The sequence below is a fragment of the Aricia agestis genome, chromosome 7, assembly GCF_905147365.1.
Source record: "Aricia agestis chromosome 7, ilAriAges1.1, whole genome shotgun sequence".
Lineage (NCBI taxonomy): Eukaryota > Metazoa > Arthropoda > Insecta > Lepidoptera > Lycaenidae > Aricia > Aricia agestis.
Genome location: NC_056412.1, coordinates 16,127,609 through 16,144,065, shown reverse-complemented (window position 1 = coordinate 16,144,065; position 16,457 = coordinate 16,127,609). Strand labels below are relative to the sequence as shown.

General features: G+C 34.9%; 1 protein-coding gene across 1 annotated transcript in view; it reads left to right on the top strand.

The window, feature by feature from the left end:
* LOC121728765 (protein O-mannosyl-transferase TMTC1-like) overlaps window positions 1-16,457 on the top strand; it is a 142,830-nt gene that overhangs the window by 48,316 nt on the left and 78,057 nt on the right. The window contains exon 2 of the mRNA XM_042117017.1: window positions 7,977-8,303. Within this exon, the coding sequence (XP_041972951.1) occupies window positions 7,996-8,303 (308 nt within the window). The 5' untranslated portion in view covers window positions 7,977-7,995. The remainder of the gene's footprint in view (window positions 1-7,976; window positions 8,304-16,457) is intronic.

The window sequence follows — 16,457 nt, the reverse complement described above, 5'->3', positions numbered from 1 at the left end:
AATATTTATTTCCAAAGATATTTAAAAAAAACTTGAAAAATAGAGAAGATCCGCCCGAGAACCTATAGTTTTATGCTAAGCTAAAATGAATCTTATTGTGATGCGTATACGCTTGGTCTTTGGTTGTGTGCAAGGTTATCGTTTTTGTTTGAGATTAATCCCCGCCTTAAGCTACATTTACTCAGTGATCAATTGATATATATTTTTTTCATTTAATATAATAGCGAAACAAACGCAGTTAAGGCTCACAGCTTGTAAGATTACTTACATTACAATGTTTTTACACTTCTACGATAGATACGTTTCCACCGATACAAATACTAAACGCCAATCAGACTATACACCACTAACAATAATGGGGTAGTCTATAATTGAATGAGCTTCTAAAGATACGTTTTCTTCCATTCACGGACTGCCTCTGACAGAGCATTGTGAGTTCGAACAAAAGAGTTTTTCTCGATATCTGTAAAGGAAAATGTTTGTATGCATTTACTTTTACAACCGAGATTTATTTTGCTTCGAATATCTGAGATGCAAATAAATTTGGTTTTGTATTCAAAGTGGCTTTCTAGTTAACCCGTTGAGAGGATCTGTTTAAATAAGATAAAGTTATTATTTATTTTAAACTAGATGACGACAGCAACTCCGTTGCGCCAAAATTCGTTTATCGCGCGAGAACCGTACATTTTTCCGGGATAAAAAGTATCCTATGTCCTTTCCCGGGACTCAAAGTATCCCCATACTAAATTTCAGCACAATCGGTCAACGGATTTGGCGTGAAGAGGTAACAGACAGACAGACAGACAGACACAATTTCTCATTTATACTATTAGTATGGATTGCGTAACGCAATTGACAAGGCACCATGATATAATAATTATTTTGCAATAAAATAAACATAATTTTTGCATTATTTAATTCAAGTTGTAATAAAAAAAGTTAATAAATATACAAGGAAGAATTAATGTCAGCTATAAAAGTAATAAACATAAATGAGAATGATTTTTAATCATAAATTTTTACGCAAAAAATACGCGGTCTTACCCCAAAAGATTTAAACATCTATTGGACAGTTGTTTTGAGACCATTATGTACTGATTTTTTTTCTAATCAACTGTTCAACAGGCATTTAGATCATTTATTTAAATACCTGTTGAACAGTTGATTAGTATGACCGTTCATGTTAAGGTTTATTATGAAATTTTGCAGTATGACCGTTCATGTTAAGGTTTTGATATAAATTTCCAATATGGCAGTATAATTGAAATTCTGAATTAACATCTAGATAACTTTTTATTATCCGTAATCTGAGCATAAATCAATTTCTATTTATTATTATTATTCTGTTTGTTGCACAAATCATGATGATAATATTTTATTACGAGTCTAAAAGTTTTGATCGAAAAGGATATCACAAAACCCACGCTGAGTTTTATAATTGCAAACGTGTTATCCGAATTACTGACATTTCACACCCGAAAACTGAAATTGGGGTACAAATCAAACGTACGGTAGCGATTTCGGTGTATTTATGATCCTTAATGCCCTAGGCGTAAGGTCGAATATGTGACGGTGACGTTTAAATGAAATTAATTCGATATCCTCAGGGGAGAGAATTTGTGTTTGTACAGGATCCAACGTCACACTTATTTGTTAACCGTTCGAAAAATTTGGGTTAGGGTCAATTCAGACCGCAACGCGCCGCGTATATGCATTTCTTTTGTATGGATTTTGATTTGACATAATTGCAAGACGTCTCAACTCTCACGCAATTGAAATCTGTCAATTTGATGATCTACATTCTAGTTTCTACGAATAATAAAAACTGAGGAAAAGTAACTGTGTCAAAAAATTTGTTCCGATTCTACAAAATGTGACCCAAATACATGCATACTTTATGCAAAAAGAGACCCGAATACATGCAAGAATTTGTGTAATTATATAAGTGACAATTATTGTCAACGGCTTTATTTCGAAAATTTGAGTGTTAGTGTTTCGTTGTTTTTGCCATATTTTGGTGTGGGAAAAGGAACCAAATTCAAAACGCAAGAATTATAGGAGTTACGTTTCCTTAGTTTTTATTATTCGTAGTCTACAATCTACGCGTCGCGTTGCGGTCTGAATTGACCCTTGCAATGCGGTTTTAGGGTGTATAATTATATTATTATACGAGCTTTTGCCCGCAGCTTCGCTCGCGTTAAGAAGTATTATTATATACAAACTTTCATCTCTTATTTTAACCCTTTGGAGGTAGAATTGTTTAAAATCCTTTCTTAGCGGATGCCTACGTCATATCATATACCTGCATGCCAAATTTCAGGCCGATCGGTCCAGTGGTTTGCGCTGTGCGTTGATAGATCACCATGTCAGTCAGTCACCTTTGAGTTTTATATATTATATAGATAGAAGATAGATGACGCCAAAAAGTCCGTGACGTAAAATTTTTTTTAACCGTACATTTTTACCCGAGAAAAGTTAATATATCCTTTCCCCGGATTTCAAAGTATCTCCATATAAATCTAAATTGGTTTAGATATATAATATTAGTAAGGATGTATGTTAGTCTGTAAGCGCCATTTTATGACTAAGAATCCCAAGATTTAAACAAAATTTCTAACGTTTGTGACGTATATTATTAAACAAAAAATACTTACCCTCTGCTGTAAAATGTACTATAATAATAATATGTGTCATTCATACCTAATCATAATATCTTGATCCCCGTTATTATTGATCTAGATTAGCAAATTTTAACCACCCGTTCACTTAAGGACGGCTTAAAGTAATTGAGCGTTAAAGTCTTAACCTGAACTTGTTGATTTTACGATGTACCATAAAACTAAGAGCTACTACAGGGGAGTATACAAGTGTATAATAATTACTTTGTACAAGGCAGCCTTTCTGTTTGTGGGATTATACTATAAATGAGATAATCTGGAATATTTATTTATAGGAATTCATTATTCATTTTCATAAAAATTTTTGACAGGGTCAATGACCGCTACGGACAGAATTCGGCAATTTGAGAATAGTTAACTATATTCATCTGTTAGATGTAAGGTCTGCCCTTCGAAGGGGTGACAGCTGATAGACTATCTACATTAATTTTGACCCTCTGCAATAATATTATGTGTTATGCAAATTCGAACTGTTTTAGCGTTCCGGGATAAAACTGACCATACTAAAGGTTACTCGCCGATCCTCGCGGCAAGCGACCGCGACCGACGAAATCCAAATTAAATGTCACTTTTGGATCGGAAAGTCATATTATTAGGCTGTTTGTCCACCGCCGCCGACGTCTAATCGCACTAGGCCGATTTTTTATATAATTTATCTAGATGATGCCCGCAACTCCGTTGCGCCAAAATTCGTTTATTACGCGGGAACCGTACATTTTTCCGGGATAAAAAGTATCCTATGTCCTTTCCCGGGACTCAAAGTATCTCCATGCCGAATTTCACACAAAATCGGTTCAGCGGTTTGGGTGTGAAGAGGTAACAGACAGACAGACACACTTTCGCATTTATAATATTAGTATGGATGGATAGTATGGACATCCGGGGCTTATTATTTTATAGGGCTATGGTAGTTGTTATTCAATAATAATATTAAAAAACAGTTTCAGAGTTCAGTACAATAATGCATACCGTACCCTGATGAGACTGCCAAAGTACTGCAGTTAGTGCTTCGGGCATGGCATGAATCCCGGACTATTTCGCAATTATCAGGGCGCGCGTCGCAGCATTTTGGTCTCGCATCCGTTCTCCAAACAATGAGATCCTTTCTGTGTGTGCCGGGTGCCCGCAAAACTCGATCCCAGCCTACTGGCTTTCGGTGCATCGTGGCAGTAACCAAAAGTGATAATTTTAGATTTCAACATTTTAGATGTACTTAAGTTTTTTAATTTAATCACTTTTTAACTTTTATTTTATTTTTATCTCAAAATATGTTATTTTATGGGTCTATTGCCTGAATTAAACGATTATTTATTTATTATTTTACGTGCATTTTGACTTTCGTTCTGATGTCTCACTTTGAAAAGAGCTACGAACGCTCTCGAAAATGTTAATAAGGGATGGTGACAATCATGATTAATTGTCCAAAGGCTAAAACTAGTTGCCCTTTACAGTGTAATCTGTTGGGCCAACACCCACGCGGTGTCAAGTTCGTCCCTTAGCCCTTCCGATAAGGTCGTCCGCGTTCCTACGGGGAAACAATATTATGCTGTGGAGTTACTTATTTCGAATTACTAACGTTAGTTTAGTTACAAACTGACAGTTTAGAGAGTATTTGTCCTAAACATGTGAGTATATTCTACACATCACTTAATGAAGTTTATAAGGCCCATTTGCACAGATCTGGGTTAAAGTTAACCCCGGATTAAATGTTATCTCTTTCGTAAAATATAATATTAAGAAGAATGTAAGAGATAACATACTATTTAACCCGGTATCAACTTTAACCTGGATCTGCGCAAGTGGACCTAAGAGTACTAAATGACGCCAGCACCTACGTCGCGCAGCCATTCGTTTATATCGCTGGTACCGCATATTTTTCCGGGATGAAAGTAGCTCCGCACCCATTAAAATCAGTTAAGGGGTTTAAGCGTGAAGAGGTAACACACAGACACATTTTCGCATTTATAATACTACTATTTGACGGTATTCGATAAAACACGAATAAAATGATATTTTCTAAAAATGATTCCTAGCTAGATCGATTTGTCGCCTCCGAAACCCCCTATATACTCATGAAAATCGTTGGAGCCGATTCCGAGATACAAGAATTGCTCGTTTAAAGAAATAAGATTAGTATGGATAAGAATGTGAATTATTTTACACCCTACACTAATAGTTTATGAGAATAATGTTCCATGTTTTGGTAAAAGATGGCCTCGAGTGAGTTTCTTTCGCCGGGTTCGTAATCTTAGCTTGATAAAACTCGACCAATATAAGTAGGTACCTTCTTAACTTCTATTAAAAAACATTTTTTGTTATTTAAAAGTAAATAAGCAAACCTGATGGAAAGCAATTATTTTAGCAATTAAATAATTTTCGATCTATTTAAGCACGACAAAGCTAAGCTACATATTTAAAATGTTCATGTCATTGATTTCTGGCGTCATAATTACAATGCTGGCGAGCGATGTAGGTCGCCTATTCTAGAAAATTCAGAGCGGCCGAGGTGATGAAAAATCCGAGTAATATGAGCGATAAGAGCCATTTGACGGCACATTTGTTCCTTACGACTATTATCTAGGCCAGCCTATTTTGACCGACTTTTAAATGGAGGATTTCGTCCGCCTCTAGTATTGACTGAACTTTTAAAAATGTAAAAACGTAAATTTCATTTTATATTGTAGTAACTATTTTCTAAAATGATTCAAAATTTATTCTTATTCCTGATTCCTCCTCCTCATAGATATTATTCCTGTATAAAAGTCATCAATTTCTTATTTATTTACCCGAGGTAACAATAATTAATCCTTAATTAGATCACACACAGAAAAAAAATTGACACCTTTACAAAATTTTACCTATGAACGCCTTTTATTTCTTAAAAAAATAGCATGTTATCAACATGGTGCTATTTTCGAAAGGGATGCTGAAAAGGTTCGGCATCCCTGATGTTCTATTTAAATAATACTAAATATTAAATTCTGTTAGCTTTGCCAAAACTTGAAAACGCGACAGCATTATCGATTTTGTTTAAGCTTGAAATGTTCCTGGAAGTTCAGGGATAGTTTAAATTAGGAGCTACATAATATGTTTAAGAGAGTGACTAACCCAAAATATTAAACATCGTCCATCTCTCATCACACTCACGCCCGTCTTTCATATGCCAGGTAAAAAAGGACGACGCGGAATCATCGCCAAGTTAGTTTTTTCTTAATAACTCGATAAATATACAACATCTTAAATATCCGCCAGGTCAGTGTCTCAAAGATAGAATTTTATACAATGTGTAAAATATTAATTTAATTTAATGCACGGCTATGGCAATATATGAAAAATTCGTGAAAATTAGATGCATCTTTGTGTTTTTTTTCTATCGAGAAAATTTTAAGATATCCTGTTTTTACTCAGATCAAATTCTTGGAGATATAATGTTGTATCTATGTTTTAGAAAATGAAACAATTCGAAGCTTATTTTCAAGTATAAAAATGAATTATAAAAACGAGAATTTCGGGTTAGTCGCCCCCTTAAATAAATCGATGAATTCGGTAAATATCTTCAAGGGTATATCGTTTATACCAATCTGTCACCAATCTACATCGTTAGCCTAAATGTCATTAACTTTAATAATTATAGTTTCGTAACAAGCGGTAGATCGATTAAAATTTGATTAATTAAATCAATTTTTCAAGCCAAACATTTATATTCGTATTTTTTGTTAGTATGAAGTTATATTAATAGCGTTGCCTATTATCTATTCGTTGTTTTTTTAGGCATAGATAATATTAAATGCGACGGTAAGTTGACACTTTGCAAAGGATACTTGGAGAAAAGTAGAAAAAGTTTTTTTTTAATTTTCCAGCGACATTTGTAGCTTACTTAAAGTTGATTGAATCTTCAAACAAACAAATTATTAATATCGAGATACATAATGTGGTCGCTGTTAAGCATTAGTGTCCTAACCCACAATTTTTTTTTGTCGTTAAATTTTGAATGCAGTCTTGTTCTAAATCATGTAAAGAACAAAACTGCATTCATAACTCAATACGTAATTTTTGTGTGGGTTAGTACACGAATGCTTAACAGCGTCATTGTATCAAGTAAAACTCGGAAGTTACAAAAAAGGTGAAAAATAATTTGAAAATCGAACAGCTGATTACAATTCACCACCCAATGTGTCAATGTATTGAACATTCAATTTCCTCGCCTGTACAAGTCGGAAAAGCGAAATGAAAAATACCCCTAATTCCTGAAGTAAATTTTATGCATTGGCTGTCATGGGCCGGGCATTTTCGTCCGTAATGCTATGAATATCTGACCGACTCTATTGTTCGAAATATGTTCTAAAAATGCGAGCGATCCAATACCGCTCATTACGCTTCTCATTCTTATATTCCATATTTTGAGCATTCGGACTCGTATTGTACGGAATCCTTACTATTATCTATACTATCTATACTAATATTATAAAGCGGAAGAGTTTGTTTGTTTGAACTCGCTAATCTCAGGAAATACTCCGATTTGAAAAAATCTTTCAGTATTAGGTAGCTCATTTATTGAGAATATGGCTATATTTTATCATACTAAGACTAATAGGAGCGAAGAAATAGAGGTAAATGTGGAAGAAACGGGGGAAATTATTTGAAAGGGCTTATTTGAACCGCTAATCTCAGGAAATACTGGTCCGATTTGAAAAATTATTTCAATGTTAGATAGTCCATTTAATGAGAAAGGCTAAAGACAGGTTATATCTTGTCACGCTAAAAGCGAAGAAATAGAGGAAAATGTGGAAAAAAACGGAGGCAATTATTTGAAAGGGCTTATCTCACGAACTATTGGGGCAATTTTTCTGTTATTTGGCACAGTAAGCAGTAGACCACGTGAAGGATCATAGGCTATTTTTTGTGGACTAATTTATCTGTGAAATGTCTAATTTACGAGGGCGAAGCCGCGCGGAATGTCTTATATTATAAATGGTAAAGTTTTTCTGTCGGTGTGTTACCCCTTAAAAGGTTGAAACGATTTGGATGGATATGTCTAGTTATATAAGTCGACCCAAGACTCGACATAAGGGCGATTTTCCTGTCGTGCGTGTCATCGACGCATGTTGTTACCTCCATGCGGACCATCCGCGCGGGCGACCACACGCATGACAGGAAAAGCTCCCTAATCCGACCAAATAACGTAGGTCCGCCATTCGTCTATGAATCAATTTTTATGATAGATCTCTGATCGTACGTTTGTCCTACTCCATATTATTGTGTGCTTAAAGAAAACTAACTCAACATTTATTGTTCCAGCCTGTGCCAACCGCAACCAATGTGCAGATGCAAGAACGTAGTGATATCGAAGAATAGCCCGAAGATGAAGAGGCGGGTGCAGGAACCCAAAGGTCTGAACGGGGACGCAGCCATTTACTGCATGGTCACCGCGACGGCCGTGCTAAGCTACATCAACAGCTTGAACGGAGACTTCGTCCATGATGATATACCAGCTATTGTCAGCAATGCCGATGTGGTGGGAGGAGGGAATCTGAAGCAGCTCCTCTTGGATGACTTCTGGGGGACGCCGATGGCAGATCCAAGCAGCCACAAGTCGTATCGTCCGCTGACCACGCTGTCTTTTAGGTGAGTTTGTAGCTGGATAGACTAGAATTTGAGTATGGACTAAGCGTGACTACTTATAATATGTGCTTGAAAACGCGATATCATTAAGGGAGATCGCAGACTCGAACGCACAAAAAGTCTGTCGTCTGCGATCTCCCTAAGTAAGTATATAAAAACTGTATGTTGGTTGTTGCTTTAAATCCTCTTAAAAACATTGTAACTTTAAAAATTGTATTATAGAACCTTAATAATTTAAGGTTCTATAATACAATTTTTAAAGTTTGCGACAAAGTCCAAACGTAAATATACGAGGTAATCCTCGTATATTTACGTTTGGACTTTGCCGCGTATTGAAGTTACAAATATTTTTCAACGTATAAAAAATATTATTTTACGGCATATAAAATATAAATGAATCAAACGTAGTATCTTTAGGAAATATCAAAATTCGTACAAATAGAAACGTTTTCCTCCATGGAAAAAGCCGGTATTGGTGAAACCAATTATTTCAGCAGGCGTAATATGAAACGTAATTCCGCGTCACGCTTTTCAATTTACAAACACAACCCGACCAAAAAAGCTCGCACAATAAATCAGCTGGGCAGGTACAGGCGCTGTGATGAAACAAAATAATGAAATACAGCCGTACGTATGAATTTGATAATGGGAAACGTAAAGGCGGGTGCACGAATGTTGATGGGAAAGTCTGTTATCTTTTTACAAACCGCTGAACTGAAGTATGTGGTTGGTATGGAGATACTTGGGACGGGTGTAGAAATGTTTTTTTTATAGTGTGGTGAAATGTAGAGTTTCGTAAGCGTTCAAACATTTTTGCGAACGAAATCGCAAGCGATATTAATGATATTCATAAATATCGCTTGAGGCCTTCCAAAGCAGAATCAGGGTACAAAATCAAAACATTCAACCAAAAAAGAAACGAGCAAAACAAAAGGTACCATTTAATCGCCATCCGTTAGAAACATTAAATAAAGTAGAAGCCGACAAGACATATTGATGGAAGTCTCGCGACATGAATAATATTCACGGAGCAACAGACAAATCCTCAATAACGAGACATGAGGATCAAGTTATACGCCCATATATCATTAGGTACGTGCCCTTAAAAGTGCAGAGCCTCGGTAAATCACACGAGAATCAGCAAACAAGGAAAAGGGATCCAATGCTTATAATGTCGTATTCTTTCCCATACAAGTCACACATAAATTTCTGCCTGAAAGCCCTATTTATCATTCTCCGTGGACGTACAACTTAATTTATCAACTGCTATGTCTTCCTCTGAAGTTTAGTCAAATGTGTTTTTTACATCTTCTTATAAATGTGCATTATTATTTTTTTGGTAAGGCGAAGGAGCATGATTTTTAGCTTGACTTGTTTCATCGTCATAGTTCGTTCTGGTTATTAGTAAATTAATGTTTACAATAACATTTAATGTTAAGTAAAATATGTTTATAACAGTTTTACTTTTGTTAAGAAGAATTTCAACATATTATATTTTATTTAAATTATACAGCTCTATAGGACGTCCCCTCTTTTATGTAATTGATACAGATACTTATCTCAAGGATGTCAGCAATATATAAAATCGCAGAGTCGCACCGAAAAAACGCATTAAGCCAGGAGTAACGAGTTAAAACTCCAGCATCGATCCCCTCGAAAATATCGTATCATCAATTATTTTGCTAACGGTATAGTTATGCTAATAAAGTCGAATTTGCATTGCACCACAAATTTAGCACCTACGGGATCGCATAATAAATTATGATAACATGTGACAACCGCGCAAGCAAGAATCGTTCTTATCGCATGCTGAATTCGCGCGTGCTGAAATTTTGTATTTACGACGTTTTCGGCTACTAAATTTGAACGAGTTGCCGGTTTAATCTCGCCGTTACAGGTCATCGCGCCGCGCAACTAAATAGCGATGTAAATCAATAAAACATTAAATACGGTGGTCGGCTAATAGATTCACTACGAGTGACTCACGGCTCATTTTTGAATGCAGCTCACAATTCATCCGGTATTAATAATTTTATTCAGTGTCAAACGCATCGAACTTCCAAATTATGGTTATGCAAATTTGAACTTTATTAACATCTGTAAAATATTGTTATTGTAGCGTGTCACCTGGCTTAAATAATAAACGATGGTTGCGGTAGCATTTAATCTATCAGATTAAGTGATTATATTTTGTTACATAAATGATTTTCAATTTTTGCGGCAAACATACGTCCTACTAGGACGATTTATTGGACGACTAGTCAGACTACCTTTTGACATGGAAGCAAATGAAAATAATATTTCTACAGATGAGATGAGAGCAATTACAGTTTCAACTGAGAGTCGATGTTGAAATGCTCAACTAGACTCGGCCCTACAGCGACAAGTGATGCTAAATTGAAGAGATGAGTGGATGAAGCGGGTAACTAAAATAATACTCATCATTTTTTGCATAAATGGAAACTTTATGACCGGGAAAATAATCATCATAATATTAATACGCGAACGAAAAACATTGTAACCCTTTTACGAAAAATGGGGAAACGTAGGTGCATGAAATTTTGTACAGTTATAGTTTATACAGTGAAGGAGTGCATCGAACTAATATTATTTTGAAATTATGCTTTTATCATAAATTTTTTTAACAAATAAAACATTACACACACTACAACACACACACATGAGAAATGACAGATTTTTGAGTGACAAGCCTATACATACGAATTATACTCTTTTATTTATGGTTGAAGTCTGTTGACAACAAGTTGACAAATTGAAAATATATTATAGTTTTTTTATTGAATCTAAGATACTATTAGACAATGGTTGCACGGCCCGTCTGAGATCAGCTAAGTCCCAGAGGCAAGAGTTGAAAAAAAATGATAAAATCAATATTTTTTACAAACTATCGGTAGTAGTCCTAATGTCGTTGAACTTAAGGTCGAATTTTGACCATTGGGCGATCTCTAGTTTAAATCAAAACATGTGGATTCTATATATGCCGATGTATATTAGCTAGGTGATGAAGTACGTTACAAGGTTTGTTAAAATTATGGGGGAAAAACTTGCTCGTCGCAAAATGTTAGTTACCCACTTCTTCCACTCATTTCTTTAATTACGTTTTATAAAAAGCTCCATAAAAATATCTCTTCAAGTCTGTACTAGACATCGCATTAAAATGAATAAAATATAACTGAGCTTTTAAAGGATTTGTACCAATTGCATGAATTTTGTATAATATGATCGATGACGTAAAGATCCATGAATTTAATGATGGCTGTCATATCGATCTCCTGTATGTTAAATTAAAAGACCTAAAATTATGTATTATTTAGGCGACCTGGCAACTGTTGTTTTATCTTCTCACTTGACTCCGCGTAAGGGTGAGTTCCGTTGCAAACGTGATGCGCCAAAAAAATGCGATGCATTTTATAATGAGCTGTTCATAAATATACTTGATTTATTACTAGCTAAAAGCCGAGCTTCGTGAGGGCTCGCGTTGTTTTTCTGCGTGGTAATAAACTTCATTAGGCGTTTTCTTTTATATTTGGTAACCAAACCTTGACTGACCGATGATAACACATCTAAATATGAATAAAAATTACAATGTTAAATCACAAATCAATAGACGTGATAGTTTTTCCGTAAAGTGTACCTACCACAAATAGTGTTCAGGTTGTGCGATATACTAGAGCTCGCTTAGCCTATAGCCCTAGTATATCGCACAACCCTAAAAAATATCCCATTACGATTCTTTTATCAGGATAAAAGAATCGTAATAGGATATTTTTTAGGATTCCGTACCCAAAGGGTAAAAACGGGACTTCGTTTTCCGTCTGTCTGTCTGTCCGTCTGTCTGTCTCCAGGCTGTATCTTAAGAGCCCATATGACCCTAACTTGACTACATACTTTAACCTAGATCTCAAAATCTGTAAGGTCTAGAAAACTGATTTTTTGACACAAGTAACTTCAGTTCATAAAGATTAAATGCTCAGGACGAAAACACGATTACTCAAAAAAATGCTCGATAGTTTCTTTTTTACAAAAAACCTTGTTTTAGACACATTTTTGCGCTTGGATCTTCGAAGTTTGCTGTCTTTTCTTTAATATTTTTTAATATCTAAAAAGGTATTGATAAAACTTAATTTGCTCAAAACACTTTTTTCATAATCATTATAGTTCGTCTTTTATTGAAGTAAAACTAACTCGGCGATGATTCCGCGCCGTCCTTTTTCACCTGGCATATGAAAGACGGGCGTGAGTGTGAAGAGAGAAGGACGATGTTTGATTTTTAGAGTCAGGTGAGCTCTTAAGAACCGCTGTAGCTAGACTTCTGAAATTTTCACAAGTTGTGTATATCTATATTATAATAACAAATATTGAAAACAATATAAAATAGTATTTAAGGGGGGCTCCCATACAACAAACGTGATTTTTTCGGCCTTTTTCGCTCTATATCAATAACGGCAAGGGGTAGGCACTTGATTTTTCACACAGTCTTTTGTTAAATGTGTACTTTAATATTTAATAATAATATTTAAAACAAATACAAATTTAAGGGTGGCTCCCGTAAAAAAAAAACACAATGTTTAGCCTATTTTTGCTCTGTATCGGTACGGAACCCTTCGTGCGCGAGTCGCACTTGGCCGATTTTTTACCTGCAATGTTTTCACTCTGGAGACAGCACCAGCACATACAGTAAACAAAAAAATTTGTTTAATGTTTTACAACGTTTCCGTCAATATTCTGATTCATGACGTACAACATGTCGGATTATATTTGGATGTCGGATATGTGCTAGTGGCGACCTCTGCTCTGAACTTTGCGTAATATTTTCTATTGCCAGACTTGCCGCGCGTGGTGTTGGACGGCCTGTTGGGGATTGTCCATTTTTTTTTAGTTTTGCTCATTACAAAAACATTTCGAGGAATAAGGTCAGTGATCGTTTTTCTTCACATAAACAAAAAAACTACCCATTAGTTTGCTTATATTTTTGAACAAATATGTTTGACCTTCAATGGCGTTAAATTAGCAATAAATTCGACCAACATTACGTTTCGAACTTTTGGTAAGCTTCTCGTATCAGATTTCACATAATGAGAACTTGCATTTCACGAACCAGCTATTATAAATAACATTGAAAGGAAATTTAAAACATAATGCAGAGGTCATTTGGCAGCCGATGATGACGTCAGAGCGAAACTTTAAAAATTAATTGAGAAAAAACTAGCCAATGAATTTCAAAATTATTTAATTCATATTCTTAAAATACCCTATTTTAACGAAAAAAATATATAAAAGTACATGTGATTTTTTTTCCAACTAAAAAATACTTCGCTGGTCCCCCCATAAGAACTAAGCGACCCTTGTTAGTGGATGATAATACCATTTCTTTTAAAACAAATAAGTAATAACCTAGGTGGTTTGGATGACTCGCGAGATTTCCCCTGTTCGATATTTTGTTACCAATGGGGTTACAGGAGAGTCTTTTATTATTTTATGAGGGTCTGGTTCACAAGTCCCGAACTCATAGTAACCGAATCTCTTAGGAGTCGTTCTGTATACAAAAGATACAAAATATATTTCAAAAGATAACCTTGAGAAATACTATAAATACTTTAGTTTCTTTTTATGAAAATAATTTTAACTGTCTTACACCAAAATGTACATCGGTCGTGTTATCACTAACAGCATAATTTTGTAGAGATATCAGTTGGAGGCGTTTTTGCAATTAATAATATTAAAACGGATATATGGATGCTGCTTGGACATATCATAAGATAATATCATTGTTTCATATCGACAGACGAGCATTTTTTGAGGCTATGTGATATTTTATTTAAGAGTGCATTCTCCGGATTTTAGAAATAAACCTAATGATTTACATCTGGTAACTCTTCCTAATAGGACGAGATCTTATACACATAATAGATATAGGTACGCTTTTCTTGCACTTATTCCAATTTATTATATACGTATAGCTTTTGCCCGCGGCTTCGCTACCGTTAAGAAGTATTATTATATACTTTAAGTATATATAATAGGGTGGAGCGATAATGTATGAAGATTTTTTAAATTTTTTTTAAAAGGCATAGCAATAGAAAGTTGCTCTTTGATGAGTAAATTCTGCATACAAAATATAGTTTACTTGTCTTGATGTTATGAGGTGCCCCAACCCAATTGAAAATTCGAAAAATATGATTTTTTTTAAACATTGGTTTAGTTTTGACAAATAGTATTTTTCTATATTTGCTGTTCCTTGTAAAAAAACTACATTGTAATACGTTAAATAAAAGCCTGATGCCTTAACCAAGACCTTTTTTTATCGCTTTTCTATAGAATCGCCGATCAAAATGTATGGAATTGACTTAAAAATTTGCGAATATGACGTTGACGTTCGACTCGTTTAATGTCAATTCTATACATTTTGATCGACGATTCTATAAAGAATCGATAAAGAAAAGGTCTTGACTACAGGCTCTGGTTAGTGGTACCTATGTTTTTATCGAGAAAATTTAAATATTTATGATATATTATCAAGGAATGATCATCAGAAAAAAGGAGATTGTTTGGTATTAATTTGTTTTTTTATTTCACAATTAGGCATTTCAAACAAAAACTACTTTAATAGTTAGTTAATTACTTCTTCCATAAAACGAATAACATCTCCTTTGAAAACTATATTCACAACTGTACCATCACAGCCACCTTTTCTGCCATCAAAATAAATTCTGCGTATACTTTTATATTTGCGATCTGTATCGTGTGTGCTGATCTGTTTTTCATTATTTCTCATCGCATTTTAAACGATCAATGACAGCACTAGAATCCTTTGATATAATAATACCAACAATCAACATCTTTTAACACAGATAAAGAAGCAGATAAAGCTATAATAGCAGATGCTCTGTCAGAGACTCAGGTACGATCGCATACGAGAGCTAATGATGGAAAATTGAATCTCTTTTTCTTTGGTGGCTGAGCAGCTACTTATTTTGGCGATTGATTGGCTTATAGAAGCTACAAGAAGAAGCTACAATCGCTGGAACTCGTTCTTTCGGTTGTTAAGTCATCATGCAAAGAACGAGAACAAGACGTCTGGTTAGGATCCATTATCTCTTTGTTACGAAGTCATTATTTGTCTTGTATTTTTATTTTCTTCATATTTTTAGTCGCATTTAAATCTAAACGACCTATCATCATTTTTCTTGCAGTTCTTTAATCATGTAAATACCTAATATACTTCTTTTTTTGGGAAGCGACGCTTTTCGCCAGATATGTAAAATTTCCGTAGCCAGTCTTTGGGATACTCTTCTCTCTGTCGGCTCTTTTGTTGTTTTGTCCAGCTTTGATTAATATTAATTAATGATTATGTAATTTTTATAATAGAAATATGAGTTTGTAGTTGAGAAACTGGTAACTTCTCCGATAAACCAAAAACGGGATAACATGTCTCTTTTCGTGTTTTGACGACATAAAATATAAATAATGTTTTGTATTTGAATAATTTGTGGAGCTGATGTCTTATGACATTTCTCAACTCCTTAGAGCTCCAACAAAACCTATAACCGGAGCACCTAGAGCTTCTACAAGACCATTGCAGAGCCCCAGGGCTTCGCGGATCACACATTGAGAACGGCTGGTGTATGTCAATTTCCTGAGGCGGATTACATCAAAGATTATGCACGTGTCTATACATAGAAAATTGATTACGTCAATAAACTATATCCACATTGTAGTATACAACAAAGAGGTATTGTGTGAACAAAGCTAGCAATTACGCGGTGATACGGCTTAACGCCTAAGTACTGTATTGATACCATCTGAACCAAATTATTGGTACAATAGCGTGACCTCTGTTTACCTTCAATATGGAACTAATGTTAGCATACTTTATTATTTACGTGGCATATATTTAATGAGGGGTCATTATTGTTTTATTATGGTCTAAGACCCGGTGGGAGGTCGACCTTCACCGATCTGGTGCCTTACTCCCGAAACTGATATCGATTTCGATTTTCAATTTCAACGGTTTTTTTACATTTTTTAGACATATTTTAGATGGCTAAAGTGTCAAAAAACCGTTGAAATCGCAAATCGAAATCGATATCAGTTTCGGGAGTAAGGCACCTGATAACCAGATGAGACATATTTTTT